The 17,237-nt window shown below is 41.7% G+C and overlaps 1 protein-coding gene across 1 annotated transcript in view; it reads left to right on the forward strand.

Annotated features, from left to right (window-relative positions):
• The window catches only part of amacr (alpha-methylacyl-CoA racemase), an 81,735-nt gene extending 65,064 nt beyond the window's left edge, over positions 1 to 16,671 (forward strand). The window contains exon 6 of the mRNA XM_072573386.1: positions 16,214 to 16,671. Within this exon, the coding sequence (XP_072429487.1) occupies positions 16,214 to 16,623 (410 nt within the window). The 3' untranslated portion in view covers positions 16,624 to 16,671. The remainder of the gene's footprint in view (positions 1 to 16,213) is intronic.
• The last annotated feature ends 566 nt before the right edge of the window (positions 16,672 to 17,237 follow it).

Consider the following 17,237-nt stretch of genomic DNA (forward strand, 5'->3'; position numbering starts at 1 on the left):
ACATTTAAATGAGCACTTGCAGGTAATGAGCTCAAAACATTATAATCTCATTGGAGAACCTACCTCCCAAGCAGAAGCCCCTCTTTTGGGCTAATGTCCCCATTTAACTTCTAAAATGAAAATTCCATCCATTGACTTATATCTCCACCTCCTGCAATGAAACTTCCTGAGTCATTCTATGAAACAGTTCATGCATTGTATGTTTAAGACTACAAACCTGTACCTGTTACTAAAGATGAATAGATTTTAGATTCTGTTGAGCCATTTTCCTTTCCAGAATTGCTGTTTTTAGCTGAGAGCGCTGACCATGCTAATTTGCATGTATGTGTAAGGAAAACTTTTAAACAGTGAAGTTAGTATTGTTATTTTTATGACATTTTTCCTGCGGTAATGCTTGACCAAATACTGTCTCAGCAGATAACCACATGATTTTGCAGCTGATACCAATTCTTGGTAGAATTGACCTTTATAGTTAAACAGTCTTGTGTATTCTCTAGAAATGAAATGTGTTTGAGCTCCTTAGGAGGAAGAGCCACAATACTGAGTTTGCTGAACTATCTGAGTTTGATAGTCATTCTAGTATTTGAATTTGCCATGTCTAGTTTTGTGCTGTTAATAGAAACAACACTAATGTGAAGCCAAAATTGTGCAAGACTTGTTGAGGTGTTTTTCTTTTTTCTCTCAGTTTTGATATAACTAGTAATGTCCAGATACTGCAAAAGGATTCTTAAGAAGTGAATGTTGCTGGAAATGCCAGAATTGATTGCCCTTAGTTATCCTTGAGAAAGCAGTGATCAATCATTATCTTGAACTGCTGCCGTCCATATGCTAAAAACACTCCTACAAGTATTGGATGTTCAAGCTCAATACTTCTAAGCTTAAAGAGCAGCGAAGGATAAGAGTTTCTCGGGTTGTAAATTCCAGGAGGTGGTCACCCCACAAGTAATGAGAGTTCCAATGGACAGATAGGTGACCATTTGGAAGTCAACAAGTAGGCACGGATATTTGTGAAAGTGCTACTGAGCATTGGAGATAATTGGGAACAATGTCATCTTCAAATAGTGCCAGGGTAAAATAAATCATGCAGAGGGTACAAGTAATCTTCAGAGAAAAGGGAGTGAGCCAGAGGGTGTGGTACCTGTCAGTACCAATGACATAAACAAACATTGAATTTGTCAAGACAGATTTTCAGGAACTAGGGGTAACTTTGAATGTTCAGACTTGAAGGAGGTAATGAGTGTATTACTTCAAGTGTTACTCTACTGAGAATAGAAACCTACACTAGTGGGAAACAGTTCAAAAGGCAGCTTACAACACATCCCAAGGGCAATTAGGGATGAACAATAGATGTTGGTCTTGCCAGAGGTGCTACACTTAGGAAAATTATTTTTTTTAAATGAAGATGGGGAGAATAAATATGTGGCACGAGCTATGGTGCAGGAGGAAGTCCTTCAGATTCCCAAAGCATTAAGAAAACTTCTGGGATAGGAAGCATCTCCTTAAAAGAGGTTTCATCACAACATGACTGGGTCCAACATACAGCAAAGTTCACCGTTGTGATTGGGAATAATTTGGAATTAATTGACCAGGGAATGGTACCATTGTTTTTTTTAATAAAAAGGGTTGCCCTATTTAAATATAGAAATAGGATGATTTGTTTGTTTCCCACAAAGTAGTGGTGAGTCTTGGTAACTCGTAGAGACATGGAGATCTACAGCATGGAAACAGGTCCTTCAACCTCACTTGCCCTTGCCACCTAGTTTTCACAATTAAATTAGTTCCATTTGTCTGCATTTGGACCAGATCCCTCTGTACCTGACTTATCCATGTACCTGTCTAAATATTTCTCAAATGACAAAATTGTACTCGCTTCCGCCACTACCTCTGGCAGCCCATTCCAGACACTTGCTACCCTCTGTGTGAAAAAACTGTACCTCTCCCCTCTTACCTTGAACCGATGCCCTCTAGATTTAGACTTTCCTACCATGGGGAAAAGCTATCAGTTACCTACCTTATCTATGCCTCTTATGATTTTATAGACTTTTATAAGGTCACACCTCATTCTGCTATGCTCCAGGGAACATAGCCCTGGCCTATCCAAACATAGAACAATACAGCACAGAACAGGCCCTTCGGCCCACGATGTTGTGCCGAACATTTGTCCTAGTTTAAGCGCCTATCCATGTACCTATCCAATTGCTGCTTAAAGGTCACCAATGATTCTGACTCTGCCACTCCCACAGGCAGCGCATTCCATGCCCCCACCACTCTCTGGGTAAAGAACCTACTCCTGACATCCCCCCTATACCTTCCACCCTTCACCTTAAATTTATGTCCCCTTGTAACACTCTGTTGTACCCGGGGAAAAAGTCTCTGACTGTCTACTCTATCTATTCCCCTGATCATCTTGTAAACCTCTATCAAGTCACCCCTCATCCTTCGCTGTTCCAATGAGAAAAGGCCTAGCACTCTCAACCTATCCTCATACGACCTATTCTCCATTCCAGGCAACATCCTGGTAAATCTCCTCTGCACCCTCTCCAAAGCTTCCACATCTTTCCTAAAATGTGGCGACCAGAACTGCACACAGTACTCCAAATGTGGCCTTACCAAGGTCCTACACAGCTGCAACATCACCTCACAAGTCTTGAATTCAATCCCTCTACTAATGAACGCTTATACACCGTAGGCCTTCTTACAAGCTCTATCCACCTGAGTGGCAACTTTCAAAGATCTATGAATGTAGACCACAAGATCCCTCTGCTCCTCCACCTTACGAAGAACCATACCATTAACCCTGTATTCCGCATTCTTATTTGTCCTTCCAAAATGGACAACCACACACTTGACAGGGTTGAACTCCATTTGCCACTCCTCAGCCCAACTCTGCATCATATCTAAGTCCCTTTGCAGCCGACAACAGCCCTCCTCACTATCCACAACTCCACCAATCTTCGTATCGTCTGCAAATTTACTGACCCACCCTTCGACTCCCTCTTCCAAGTCATTAATAAAAATTACAAACAGCAGAGGACCCAGAACTGATCCCTGCGGAACTCCACTTGTAACTGGGCTCCAGGCTGAATATTTACCATCTACCACCACTCTCTGACTTTGATCCAACTGGCCAAACTTCCCACTATCACATGCCTCCTGACTTTCCGCATAAGCCTGACATGGGGAACCTTATCAAATGCCTTACTAAAATCCATGTACACTACATCCACTGCTCTACTCTCATCCACATGCTTGGTCACCTCCTCAAAGAATTCAATAAGACTTGTAAGGCAAGACCTACCCCTCACAAATCCGTGCTGGTTGTCCCTAATCAAGCAGTGTCTTTCCAGATACGCATAAATCCTATCCCTCAGTACCCTTTCCATTTCTTTGCCTACCACAGAAGTAAGACTAACTGGCCTGTATTTCCCGGGGTTATCCCTATTCCCTTTTTTGAACAGGGGCACAACATTCACCACTCTCCAATCCCTTGGCACCACCCCCATTGACAGTGAAGACGAAAAGATCGTTGCCAACGGTTCTGCAATTTCCTCTCTTGCTTCCCACATAATCCTAGGATATATCGCGTCTATCCTCAAGTTTTTCAAAATGCCCAACACATCTTCCTTCCTAACAAGTATCTCCTCTAGCTTACCAGTACGTTTCATATTCTCCTCTTCAACAATATGGTCCCTCTCATTTGTAAATACTGAAGAAAAGTACTCATTCAAGACCTCTCCTTTCTCTTCCAACTAAATACAGTCTCCCCCTACTGTCCTTAATCGGACCTACCCTCGTTCTCATCATTCTCATGTTTCTCACATACGCATAAAAGGCCTTGAGGTTATCCTTGATCCTACCCACCAAAGATTTTTCATGCCCTCTTTTAGCTCTCCTAATCCCTTTCTTCAGCACCCTCCTGGCTATCCTGTATCCCTCCAACGCTCTGTCTGAACCTTGTTTCCTCAACCTTATGTACGCCTCCTTCTTCCTCCTTACAAGACATTCAACCTCCCTCATCAACCAAGGTTCCCTCACACGACCATCTCTTTCCTGCCTGACAGGTACATACATATCAAGGACACGTCGTATCTGTTCCTTGAAAAAGTTCCAAATTTCAACAACATCCTTCCCTGACAGCCTGTGCTCCCAATTTATGCTCCTCAGATCCTGTCTTGCAGCATCGTATTTACCCTTCCCCCAATTGTATAACCTGCCCTGTTGCACGCACCTATCTCTCTCCATAACCAAGGTGAAAGTCACAGAATTGTGGTCACCATCACTAAAATGCTCACCCACTAACAAGCCCATCATTTGTCCTGGTCAGTTACCAAATGCCAAATCCAATATGGCCTCCCCTCTGATCGGACAATCTACATACTGAGTTAGAAAAGCTTCCTGGACACACTGCACAAACACCGCCCCATCCAATCTACTTGATCTAAAGAGCTTCCAATCAATATTTGGGAAGTTGAAATCGCCCATGACTAATACCCTGTGACTTCTGCACCTTTCCAAAATCTGTTTCCCAATCTGTTTCTCCACATCTCTGCTGCTATTGGGGGGGCCTATAGTAAACACCCAACAAGGTGACTGCTCCTTTCCTATTTCTGACTTCAGCCCATACTACCTCCAAAGGCAGATCCCCCTCAAACTGCCTTTCTGCAGCTGTTATACCATTTCTAATTAGCAACGCCACCCCCCCCTCCTTTTTTACCACCCCCATTAATCTTCCTAAAACATCTGTAACCAGGAACCTCCAACAACCATTCATGTCCCTCTTCTATCCACATTTTCGTGATGGCCATAACATCGTAGTCCCAAGTACCGATCCACGCCTTAAGTTCACCCACCTTATTTCTGATACTCCTTGCGTTGAAGTATTTTCACTTGAGCCCATCTGTGTCCGCAAGTATTCCCTGTCAGTGCTACCTTCTCCACAGCCTCCCTATATTCTTGGACATCCTGAAAAACAGCTAACCTACTTGCTGGACTACAAGTCTGGATCCCATCCCCCTGCCAAATTAGTTTAAACCCCACCGAAGAGTGCTAGCAAACCTACCTCCCAGGATACTGGTGCCCTTCTGGTTCAGGTGCAACCTGTCCTGCTTGTACAGGTCCCACCTTCCCCAGAATGCAGTCCAATTGTCCAAATACCTGAAGCCCTCCCTCCTACACCATCCTTGCAGCCACGTGTTCAACTGCACTCTCTCCCTATTCCTTGCCTCACTGTCACATGGCACCGGCAACAACCCAGAGATGACAACTCTGTCCATCCTAGCTTTTAGCTTCCAGCCTAACTCCCTGAGCTTCTGAATGACCTCCCCACCACTCTTCCTACCTATGTCGTTGGTGCCGACGTGCACCACGACTTCTGGCTGCACACCCTCCCCCTTAAGGATTCTGAAGACACGGTCCAAGACGTCTCGGACCCTGGCACCCGGGAGGCAACAAACCATCCGAGAGTCTCGCCCTTCCAGCTGAAGTAGCATCCTAGTAATTCTTTTCTTCACTCTTACTAGTTTAATAATATCCTTTCTATAACAGGGCACCCAGAGCTACATGCAGAGCCCCAACATCTTGTACAGCTGCAATAAGGCATCCCAACGCCTCTACTTAGTGCTCTGATTGATGAAAGCAAGCAAGCAAAAGACTTTCTTCACCAGCCCGTCTCCATGTGACTCCACTTTAAAAAAGCTAAGAACCTGTGCCCTTAGATCTCTTTGTTCTATAGCATTCCTCAGGGCCCCACCATTGACTGTGTAAGTGCTGCTGTGGTTTGACCCATCAAAGTGCACCACATTGTATTTATCTAAATTAAATTCCATCCGCTATTCCTCAGCCCATAAGCTCAGTTGATCAAGATCTCATTGCATTCCCATATAACCTACTTTACTGTCCACTCTTCCACCAATTTTGGTGTTATCTACAAGCTTACTAACCATACCTTCTAAATTCTCATCCAAATTGTTTGTATAAATGACAAATAACAGTGGACCCAGTACCGATCTCTGTTGCACACCACTGGACACAGGCCTGAAGAACAACCCTCTACCACCATCCTCTGTTTTCTACCATCAAGCCATTTTTGTGTCCAATTCGCTGGCTGTCTCTGGATCCCATGAGATTTAACCTTACTCAACAACCCACTATGTGGTACTTTGTCAAAGGCCTTGCTAACATCATGTAAACAATATCTACTACACTGCCCTCATCAACTTTCTTGGTCACCCCTTCAAAAAACTCAATCAACTCAATACATTTATTCAACATTTCTGAAAAGACAATGGAAGCTGTGCCTTTGAATATTTTAAGGCAAAGGTGGATTGATTCTTGATAACAAAGGTATGAAAAGTCATTTGGTAGGTGAAAATATGGATTATAGGTTACAATTAGTCATAATGGTCTTAAATGGTAGAGCAAGCTTCAGGGACTGAATGATCTATTCTTGCTCCTCGTTTGAACGTTCAAAGAAAAGTAGAAAAGATGAATAAGGTCCTTCCTGGAGAAGAAAGGAGTGTCATAATTTGTGGGCGGCACGGTAGCACAGTGGTTAGCAGTGCTGCCTCACAGCACCAGAGACCCGGGTTCAATTCCCGCCTCAGGCGACTGTGTGGAGTTTCACATTCTCCCCGTGTCTGTGTGGGTTTCCTCCGGGTGCTCCGGTTTCCTCCCACAGTCCAAAAATGTGCAGTTTAGGTGAATTGGCCATGCTAAATTGTCCGTAGTGTTAGGGGCAGAGGTAAATGTAGGGGAATGGGTTTGGGTGGGTTGCGCTTCGGCAGGTCGGTGTGGACTTGTTGGTCCAAAGGGCCTGTTTCCACACTGTAAGAAATCTAATCTAATCTAATCTAATCAAGTAAAAGCCCGACTAAGAAAGTCACTATTAACAATTCTCAAAACTCACTCAGACTAAGAAAGACTATAAGGAGTACATACACAAGTTTACAAGGTCTGTCAATACATTGTAGATATTGTAAATGTATTGAATTAATTGTCTTGAGCTCCAAGTACAAAGGCATGTGGGATAATGATATTATAAGAATGAAAATGTGGCCTGAAAATGCTGAGGACTGTGTGCTTAATATTCAAGTGTATTCAGAAAAGGGAGTCAAATGTAGAGTTGGACTAAATAACAAAGAGATTATTGCAAAGGAAAGATGTACTGAAGGATAAAAGACAAACTTAATTTGGTTAGAGTTAAAAAGGTATGTGACTAAGCTGCTGGGCATCTTCTGTAGATCTTCAAAATAGTGTGACAGGGCTGCAGGGAAAGCTATAAGATGTGCAATAATTATAGAATGATAATATTAATTACTTAATATTAATAGAGATATTGTTACAGTAAGGATAGGAGGATGATGAAATTTCTGAAGAATTGTAAAGACCACATCTTTTCATTTTCTTTTTTTTTAATTGTGGACTAAAGTGGGGGCAAGAGCAAGAAATGTGAAAGGAATTGCTGTACTTTTTAAAGGCAAGTTCCAGTTATTCCATGTGTTATTTGCTCTGCTGTTTGTTCAACTGATGGTGTTGAAGTTTAATGCAGACGAGCTGGCACCAGGGTGTATATAAAATAGGATTCAGCCAGCAACAAGTAGCTGATTTAGTCTGTGGGGTGGTGACCACTTGTCTTCTGCCTGCAAGCAACTATGTGGTTGCCTCCCAGGTACAGGGTCATTCTGCTATAACATGCATTTTGTCCGTATGGATTGGTGAATTGTGGAAGTTGTTTGGATAATGCGAACTGGGTATAGCAATTTTCTACTAACGATCTTCTGCAGTGTGATTTTCTGCAGTTGTTTTCTATAGTGTGAGGTTGCAGAAGAACACAACTGTCGCATTATAGTAGAACAACTGTAATTGATCAGCTTATGGGTGTGAATGAGACAGCTATAAACCTTTGGACCATCAAAAGATGAAGCAATGCCCTTTACTTAAGTGCTTTTATTACCTAAAGACTGAAGAAAGCTAGTTTATTTTCCATCACCACTTGCTGTAAACTTGCTTTTAACCAAAGGTCAGAGACTTCCTAAGGTGTGAACCAGTCACTCTGTCCCTCCAACAAAGTAGTGAAAGTATTTGGAGAAGAGCAAGATCAAGGAGCACCAAGCTCTGACAAGGCAAAAGGATCATCTCAACTACACCTGGGGACAAGTCTTCCCAGCTTTTTCTTTCCTTCTACCCACAAAACCATTGCAAGGATGCCTACCTTGAAGAAGTTCTCCTCCTCTCTCCACAAGAATCTCAGTGAGTCTGTCTCTCTCACTGCAACTCTTTGCTACCTTCTCCCCAGCCCCACCCCCCTCTCATTTATCTCTCCATCGTGGAGGCTCCCTCCTTCAGTTCTGTTGAAGGGCTTTTGCCCGAAATGTCAATTTTCATGCTCCTCAGATGCTGCCTGCCCTGTTGTGCTTTTCTAGCACCACTCTAATCAGGACTCTGATTTCAATAATCTGCAGTCCTCACTTTTGCCCATTTTTTTTCCCCTGTCAGCATCTCTGTATAGGGGAGTTTAAAAAGGGAGTTAAGAGTTTGAACTAGTATAGTAAGTTCAGTTGATTACCAATAGTTATTATTTATTATAAATAGATTCTATTAAGTACAAAAACCTGCTAATCCAGAGACCCAGGTAATATTCTGGGGACCTGAGTTTGCTATGGCATATTATGGAATCTATAGTTAAGAGATTAATGATAACCATGAATCTATTGTCAATTATTGGAAAGTTCCATATGGTTCATCAATATTCTTTAGGGAATGAAACTTTCATCTTTACCTGGTCTGGTCTGTGACTCCAGACCTATTGTCATGTGGCTGATTCTTAACTGCCTTCTGGGCAATTAAGTATGAGCGATAAATGCTGACCTAGGCAGTAACACCGTCACCAGGTGAATGAATAATAAATAAAAGAAAGCCTGGTCCATGCTTCCTGCTAATATGAGTCATAAATTTCAGGTAACTCGAGGATTTTATGTAATTTGATAACAGTCTTTAGCTTTTGTGATGATTCTGAAAACAGTGAGGCTGAATTTACAGGGAGGCATGGCAGTACATTCAAGAGACTTTCCTGTACATTATTGGACCAACAATGAAGGAAGCATTGTTATTAGTCAGGAAATGGTATTGGGGAAATTGATGGGATCAAACCCAGCTAAGTCCCCAGGGCTTGTTGCTTTGCATCTGAGAATACTTAAGGAAGTGGCCCTAGAAATAATGGATATATCGGTAATCGTTTTGCAGCATTCTGTAGATTCTGGAAGAGTTCCAGTGGGCTGGAGGGTAGCTAATGTAACTCCACTCCCTTTAAAACAAAAGGCGGGAGAGAGAAAGTAGGGAATTATAGGGCAGTTCACCTGACATCAGTGGTAGGAAAAATGCTGAAGTCAATCATTAAGGATGTTATAACTGAGCATTTGGAAAGCAGTGACAAATATCAGTCCAAGTCAACATGGATTCACTAAAGGGAAATCATGCTTGACAAACCTTCGGGAATTCTTTGGGTATGTGACCAGTAAAGTAGTCAATAGTGAATCAGTTGATGTTGTTTATTTGGACCATCAAAACGCTTTTGACAAGGTTCCACACAAGAGATTAATAAGCAAAAGCAAAGCTCATGTTATTGGAAGTAATGTGTTTACATGTTTAAAGAGCAAGACAGGAAGCAGAGAGTTGGAATAAATGGGTCCTTTTCAGAGTGGTAGGCAGTGATGAATGGGGTGCCCCAGGGTTCAGTGCTGGGACCTCAGTTGTTCACAATATATATTAATGATTTGGACAAAGGAATTTAATGCATTATCTCAATTTCCAAATGACACTAAGCTGACTGGAGGATGCTAAGTTTATGGTGACTTGGACAGACTGGTTGATTGGGCAAATACTTGGCAAGTACAGTATGATGCGGATAAGTGTGAGGTTATCCACTTTGTTCGCAAAAACAAGAAAACAGCTTATTATCTGAATGGTGGCAGTTTAAGAAAAGGTGAGGTGCTATGAAACCTGGATGTCATGGTGGAACACTCATTGAGGGTTGGCAGGTACAGCAGGTGGTGAGGAAAGGTAATGGCATGCTCTCTTTCACAGCGAGGGGACTTGAGTATAGGAATAACAATGTCTTGGATACCTTAAGTATTGTGTGCAGGTTTTGACCCCTAGTCTGAGGAAGGACATTCTTGCTATTGAGGGAGTCCCAGTTCGCCAGACTGATGCCTGGGATGGCTGGACTGACAAATGAGGAAAGACTGGAATGTCTAGGCTTGTACTCACTGGAATTTAGAAGAATGAGGGGGATTCTCAAAGAAACATGAAATCCTGATGGGTCTGGACCGATTAGATGCCAGAAGAATGTTTCTAATGTTGGGGAAATCTAGAACTAGGAATCACAGTCTAAGAATAAGGGTTGAGCCATTCAGGATTGAAATAAAGAAGAAATTCTTCATTTAGAGATGTGAACCTGTGGAATTCTCTCCCACAGAAACCTGTTGGAGCCAGTTCATTAGATATATTCAAGAGGGAGTTTGACATGGCCCTTGCAATTAAAAAGATCAAGGAGTATGGGGCGAGGGCTTGAATGAGATACTGAGATTGCATGACCAGTCATGATCATATTGAATGCTGGTGTAGGCTCGAAGGGCCGAATGGCTTACTCCTGCACATATTTTCTGTGTTTCTATTCCTGGATCTGTTCCTGGAGAAAGCAGGACCAATTAGAACAAGTGCATGTGTGGGAACACTTGATCAAAAGTGGTCTTAACCCATTTTGAAGAATGGTCACTGGACCCGAACCATTAACTCTGATTTCTCTTCTGCTGAGATTTCCCAGCAATTTCTGCTTTTGTTTCAGATTTCCAGCATCCACAGTTCTTTCAGTTTTTTAACATAATCAGGATGGGAAGGGTCTACCATCAGGTAGAAGATACAAAAGTTTGAAAACGAATATGAATAGATTTAAGAGCAGCTTCTTTCCCACTGTTATCAGACTTACGAATGGACCTGTCATATATTAGAGTTGATCTTTCACTTACCCTCTCAATAGCTGTAACACTATATATTGCATTCTGTTCTATTACTCTGATGTCGATTAAGTAGTGTATGATTTGCATGGATAGCACATAAAACAATACTTTTCACTGTATCTCAGTACATGTGACAATAATAAATCAAATAAAATCAATAGATTTATAAAAACATGAGAGGCATAAATAAGGTGAATAGCAAAGATCTTTTGCCTCAGGTCAGGGTGTTCAAAACTAGACTGCATATTTTTAAGGTGAGAGGAGAAAGATTTAAAAGGTACCTGAGGGGCAACATTTTCGCACAAAGGATCGTACATATGTGAAATGAACTGTCAAAGGAAGTGGTAGATGCAAGTACAATTACAACATTTAGAAGATATTTGAACACCTAGATGAATAGGAAAGATTTAGAGCGATATGGGCCAAACACTGGTAAAGGACTAGTTTAGTTTGGAAGACTTGGTCAACATGGACGAGTTGGACGAAGGGTCTGTTTCCATGCTATATGACTGTATGACTCCTGAGCTCAGCTTGCTTAGTAACCTTCTTTTACTTAATCTTTATATGATCTCTGCCTCTGGGACTACCCTTTAGTGACATCTTCCTTATATAAAGCAGGTGAAGATTCTTCCCTTTACAAGGATTAACAGGATATCCTAAAGGTTTGGAGCATCCAGTTCTTGTCATTTCTGTGATTTCAGTAGGAATTAGGACAAATCTACAACAGTTCTATCCTGAACTCAGCTTTTAATACTTTTAGTTATATGCTCTAATTGTTTTCGGAAATGGCTATTATGCTTTTCTGAGCCAAAATCTTTCTGAATAATAATATTGAATAAATTAGCTACATATATTGATGTTCTGAAGAAGGGTCTTTCAGACTGGAGGCCTATGACTAGCAGTGTGCCTCAGCGATTGGTGCTGCGTTCACTGCTTCTTGTCATTTAGATAAATGATTTAGAAGTGAATATAGGATGTATGGTTAGTAGAGTCGCAGATGGACATGGTAGTGAAGAAGGTATGCTTGCCTTTATTGGTCAGTGCATTGGTTATATGAGTGGGGATGTCATGTTGTGGCTATACAGAACATTGATTAGGCCATTTTTGGTCGACTGTGTGCAATTCTGGTCCTCTGCTACAGGAAAGATGTTAAACTTGAAAGAGTTCAGAAAAGATTTATAAGGATGTTGCCAGGTTTGGAACATTTGAGCTATGAGGAGAAGGTGAATAGGCTGGGTCTGCTTTTCTGGAGTGTTCGAGGCTGAGAGGTGAACTTACAGAGGTTTATAAAATCATAAAGGGCATGGATAGAGTGAATAACCAAAGTCTTTTCCCAGGGTAGGGGAGTCAAAAACTGGAGGGCACAGATTTAAGGTGAGTGGGAAAGGTTTAAAATGAACCTAAAGGGCAACCTTTTCATGAAGCGGGTGGTATGTGCATGGAGTGAGCTGCCAGAGAAAGTGGTGAAAACTGGTACAATTCAATGTTTAAAAGGTATCCCTTATTGGGATCGTATTATAGACCCCCTAATAGTCAGAGGGAAATTCACAAAACAAACTTGTAAGGGGATCTCAGCTATCTGTAAGAATAATAGCGTGGTTATAGTAGGGGCTTTTAAATTTTCAAACATTGACTGGGACTACCATTGTGTTAAAGGTTTAGATGGAGAGGAATTTCTTAAGTGCGTACAAGACAACATTCTGATTCAGTATGTGGATGTACCTACAAGAGAAGGTGCAAAACTTGACCTACTCTTGGGAAATAAGGCAGGGCAGGTGACTGAGCTGTCAGTGGGGAAGCACTTTGGGGCCAGCGAACATAATTCTATTTGTTTTAAAATAGTAATGAAAAAGGATAGACCAGATCTAACAGTTGAAGTTCTAAATTGGAGAAAGGCCAATTTTGACAGTATTAGGCAAGAACTTTCAAAAGCTCATTGGAGGCAGATGTGCGCTGGAAAATGGGAAGCCTTCAGAAATGAGATAACAAAAATCCAAAGAAAGTATATTCCTGTCAGGGTAAAAGGAAAGACTGGTAGGTATAGGGAATGCTGGATGACGAAAGAAATTGAGGATGTGGTTAAGAAAAAGAAAGAAGCATATGTCAGGTATAGACAGGATAGATCGAGTGAATTCTTAGAAGACTATAAAGGAAGTAGGAGTATACTTAAAAGGGAAATCAAGAGGGCAAAAAGGGGACATGAGATAGCTTTGACAAATAGAATTAAGGAGAATCCAAAGGGTTTTTACAAATATATTAAGGACAAAAGGGTAACGAGGGAGAGAATAGGGCCCCTCAAAGATCAGCGAGGCGGCCTTTGCGTGGAGCCACAGAAAATGGGGGAGATACTAAATGAATATTTTGCATCAGCATTTACTGTGGAAAAGGATATGGAAGATATAGACTGTAGGGAAACAGATGGTGATATCTTGCAAAATGTCCAGGTTACAGAGGAGGAAGTGCTGGGTGTCTTGAAACGGGTAAAAGTGGATAAATCCCTAGGACCTGATCAGGTGTACCCGAGAACTCTGTGGGAAGCCAGAGAAGTGATTGCTGGGCCTCTTGCTGAGATATTTGTATCATCAATAGTCGCAGGTGAGATGCCAGAAGACTGGAGTTGGCATATGTGGTGCCACTGTTTAAGAACGGTGGGCCTGACCTCGGTGGTGGGCAAGTTATTGGAGGGAATCCTGAGGGACAGGATGTACATGTATTTGGAAAGGCAAGGATTGATTCAGGATAGTCAACATAGCTTTGTGCGTGGGAAATCATGTCTCACAAACTTGATTGAGTTTCTTGAAGAAGTGACAAAGAAGATTGATGAGGGCAGAGCAGTCGATGTGATCTATATGGACTGTAAGGCGTTCGACAAGGTTCCCCATGGGAGACAGATTAGCAAGGTTAGATCTCATGGAATACAGGGAGAACTAGCCATTTGGATACAAAACTGGCTCAAAGGTAGAAGACGGAGGGTGGTGGTGGAAGGTTGTTTTTCAGACTGGAGGCTTGTGACCAGTGGAGTGCCACAAGGATCGGCGCTGGGCCCTCTACTTTTTGTCATTTACATAAATGATTTGGATGCGAGCATAAGAGGTACAGTTAGTAAGTTTGCAGATGACACCAACATTGGAGGTGTAGTGGACAGCGAAGAGGGTTTACCTCAGATTACAACAGGATCTGGACCAGATGGGCCAATGGGCTGAGAAGTGGCAGATGGAGTTTAATTCAGATAAATGCAAGGTGCTGCATTTTTGGAATGCAAATCTTAGCAGGACGTACACACTTAATGGTAAGATCCTAGGGAGTGTTGCTGAACAAAGAGACCTTGGAGTGCAGGTTCATAGCTCCTTGAAAGTGGAGTCGCAGGTAGATAGGATAGTGAAGAAGGCATTTGGTATGCTTTCCTTTATTGGTCAAGAGTATTGAGAACAGGAGTTGGGAGGTCATGTTGCGGCTGTACAGGACATTGGTTAGGCCACTGTTGGAATATTGTGTGCAATTCTGGCCTCCTTCCTACCGGAAAGATGTTGTGAAACTTGAAAAGGTTCAGAAAAGATTTACAAAGATGTTGTCAGGGTTGGAGGATCTGAGCTATAAGGAGAGGCTAAACAGGCTGGGGCTGTTTTCCCTAGCCTGTCGGAGGATGAGGGGTGACCTTATAGTGGTTTACAAAATTATGAGGGGCATGGATAGAATAAATAGGCAAAGTCTTTTCCATGGGGTCGGGAAATCCAGAACTAGAAGGCATAGGTTTAGGTTGGGAGGGGAAAGATATAAAAGAGACCTAAGGGGCAACTTTATCACGCAGAGGGTGGTACATGTATGGAATGACCTGCCAGAGGAAGTGGTGGAGGATGGTACAATTGCAACATTTAAAAGGCATCTGGATGGGTATATGAATAGGAAGGGTTTGGAGGGATATGGGCCGGGTGCTGACAGGTGGGACTAGATTGTGTTGGGATATCTGGTCAGCATGGACGGGTTGGACTGAAGGGTGTGTTTCCATACTGTATATCTGTATGAGTCTATGACTGTATGCGGTATCTGGATGGGTGCATGAATAGGAAGAGTTTGGAAGGATATGAACCAAATGCTAACAAATGGGACTAGATCAATTTAGGATATCTGATTGGCATGGATGAGTTAGACTGAAGGTTCTGTTTCCATACTCTACAATTCTATGACTCAAGTGTCGCTGGACCTGAAACGTTAACTCTGATTTCTCTTCACAGATGCTGCCAGACCTGCTGAGATTTTCCAGCAGTTTCTGTTTTTGTTTTATATGTTGATGATATTTTGCCAATTGTCAGGTTGTAAGATCTACTTAAAAGTTGTAGCCATCTTTGAAAAATATATTTTTTTGTTACAAATTATTTCATTTCTAGAGGTAAGATTTAATAAAAACAACCAGCATTCACCCAGCCCCATTACAGCAAACGAACTGCCCAAGACACTTGGCAGAAATACAGACTCAAAAATTGACACCAAGCTGAAGAATTAAACTATTGGGAGATGTCTAAGAACTGAATTAAAAAGGTCAGATTTAAGGAGGTTTTCAAGAACGAAAGATAGGTGGAAATGGCAGAGGGCATTAGGGAGGGAATTCTCTTTAATAGAAAATAAACTTAATGAAATCTGTCACCATTCATGAGAATATCAGCCAAAGTTACTAAGAAATCCATGTCAATAGAGTTTGAATCTGAATAATGTGGAAAGTATGATTTCATAATTCCTAACAAACCTTAGTTACAAATCGGGAAGAGCAAAGGCTTAGGGCCTAGTTATCAATGCAAAGCACTGTGCTTTACGCTTGACCAGCACTGATTGTCCTTTGCATCTTGACTCATTAATTAGCACTCTCAACTGAGTTAAAATTTGGTGTTATTCAAGAATCTCTATAGACTTTAGTCCATAATCTTGACAGACATTTTAACATACCCTACTGAAGGAATCTCATCACTGCAGTACTCCCACAATACTGCATGTACGTATCACCCTCAGTTTTGAAATTTAAACAGAAACCTGAAATGTCTGCTCAGCGCAAGGAGTTCGAATACTAAATGTTGTTGTTTTTAATCAGAATCTTTCAAAGTCAGTTCATTCTGAATTATAGGTCGGTTTTTTTTTATCAGTCAGATTTTGTGGTTTCCGTGTACAAGTTGACCTTATGATTAGATGCTCCTTTCTGTACATTGTTGTAGGTCTTGGCTTGGATTCCACCAAACTCCCCCCTCAGAACAGCCAATCTGACTGGCCTGAGTTAAAAAGAATTTTTACAGAAGCATTTGCTGCAAAGAGCCAAGAACACTGGACCAAGATCTTTGATGGAACTGATGCTTGTGTTACTCCTGTTTTGTCTTTCCAAGAAGCTTTCAGTCATCCACACAATCGAGAAAGGGGATCTTTTATTACTGCTCAGGATGGACAAGTCAGCCCGAGACCAGCTCCGGTCCTGTCCCGGACCCCAGCCATTGTCAGCTTGGAAAGGGATCCACGAGTGGGAGAGCACACACAACTTGTGTTGGCCGAGCATGGTTTCACAACAAAGCAGATAAATAAACTCGAGTCTGCTGGTGTTATTGAATGCAATAGATCAAAATCTAATTTGTAACAGAAAATATTATGTATTATTTCACAATATTATAATAATCGAATTTTGTGCCTGAGTGATATTTGAATTATTTCATTTTCAAACAAATGAATTTTATTTTTCTCATTAAATTTTAAAAATTGAATCAACTGCTATCAAACATAAGCATTTACACAAAGCAAATTAATTTTTTACATTTTCAATAAGTATTGAAATTAAACGAACATGAGACTCATTTCAGCATGCCTCGACGTAGAATTTCTTTCAAATAGCTGCAATTTTTCCATGCCAAACAGCCAACAATTGTAAGTAGAAAGCACACAGTTGTTGCCACTCAGCCCAGTGCCGTATGACCTGCTGTATCTTCAAAGAGGAGACCAAAGAGTTATTTGGAGACGGCATTGCTGATACAGCCGTACTTCAGGAAACCAGGTCCGCGTGAAACTTGAACCTGCTGAATTGATCACAAACCAACAGGATGTGGTGATAAAAAATATGGACCTGAATAGAGAACCCAGGAACAGCCGTATCCCATTTATCCCTCAAGCATTGCTCTCCTTTTAGACCTGATCACGCCACATTCCTTTCCTGATCCGATAGAAAATGGATCAAAGGCTCAATACTGGCGTAGCCTA

This window comes from Chiloscyllium punctatum, chromosome 1, assembly GCF_047496795.1.
Source record: "Chiloscyllium punctatum isolate Juve2018m chromosome 1, sChiPun1.3, whole genome shotgun sequence".
Lineage (NCBI taxonomy): Eukaryota > Metazoa > Chordata > Chondrichthyes > Orectolobiformes > Hemiscylliidae > Chiloscyllium > Chiloscyllium punctatum.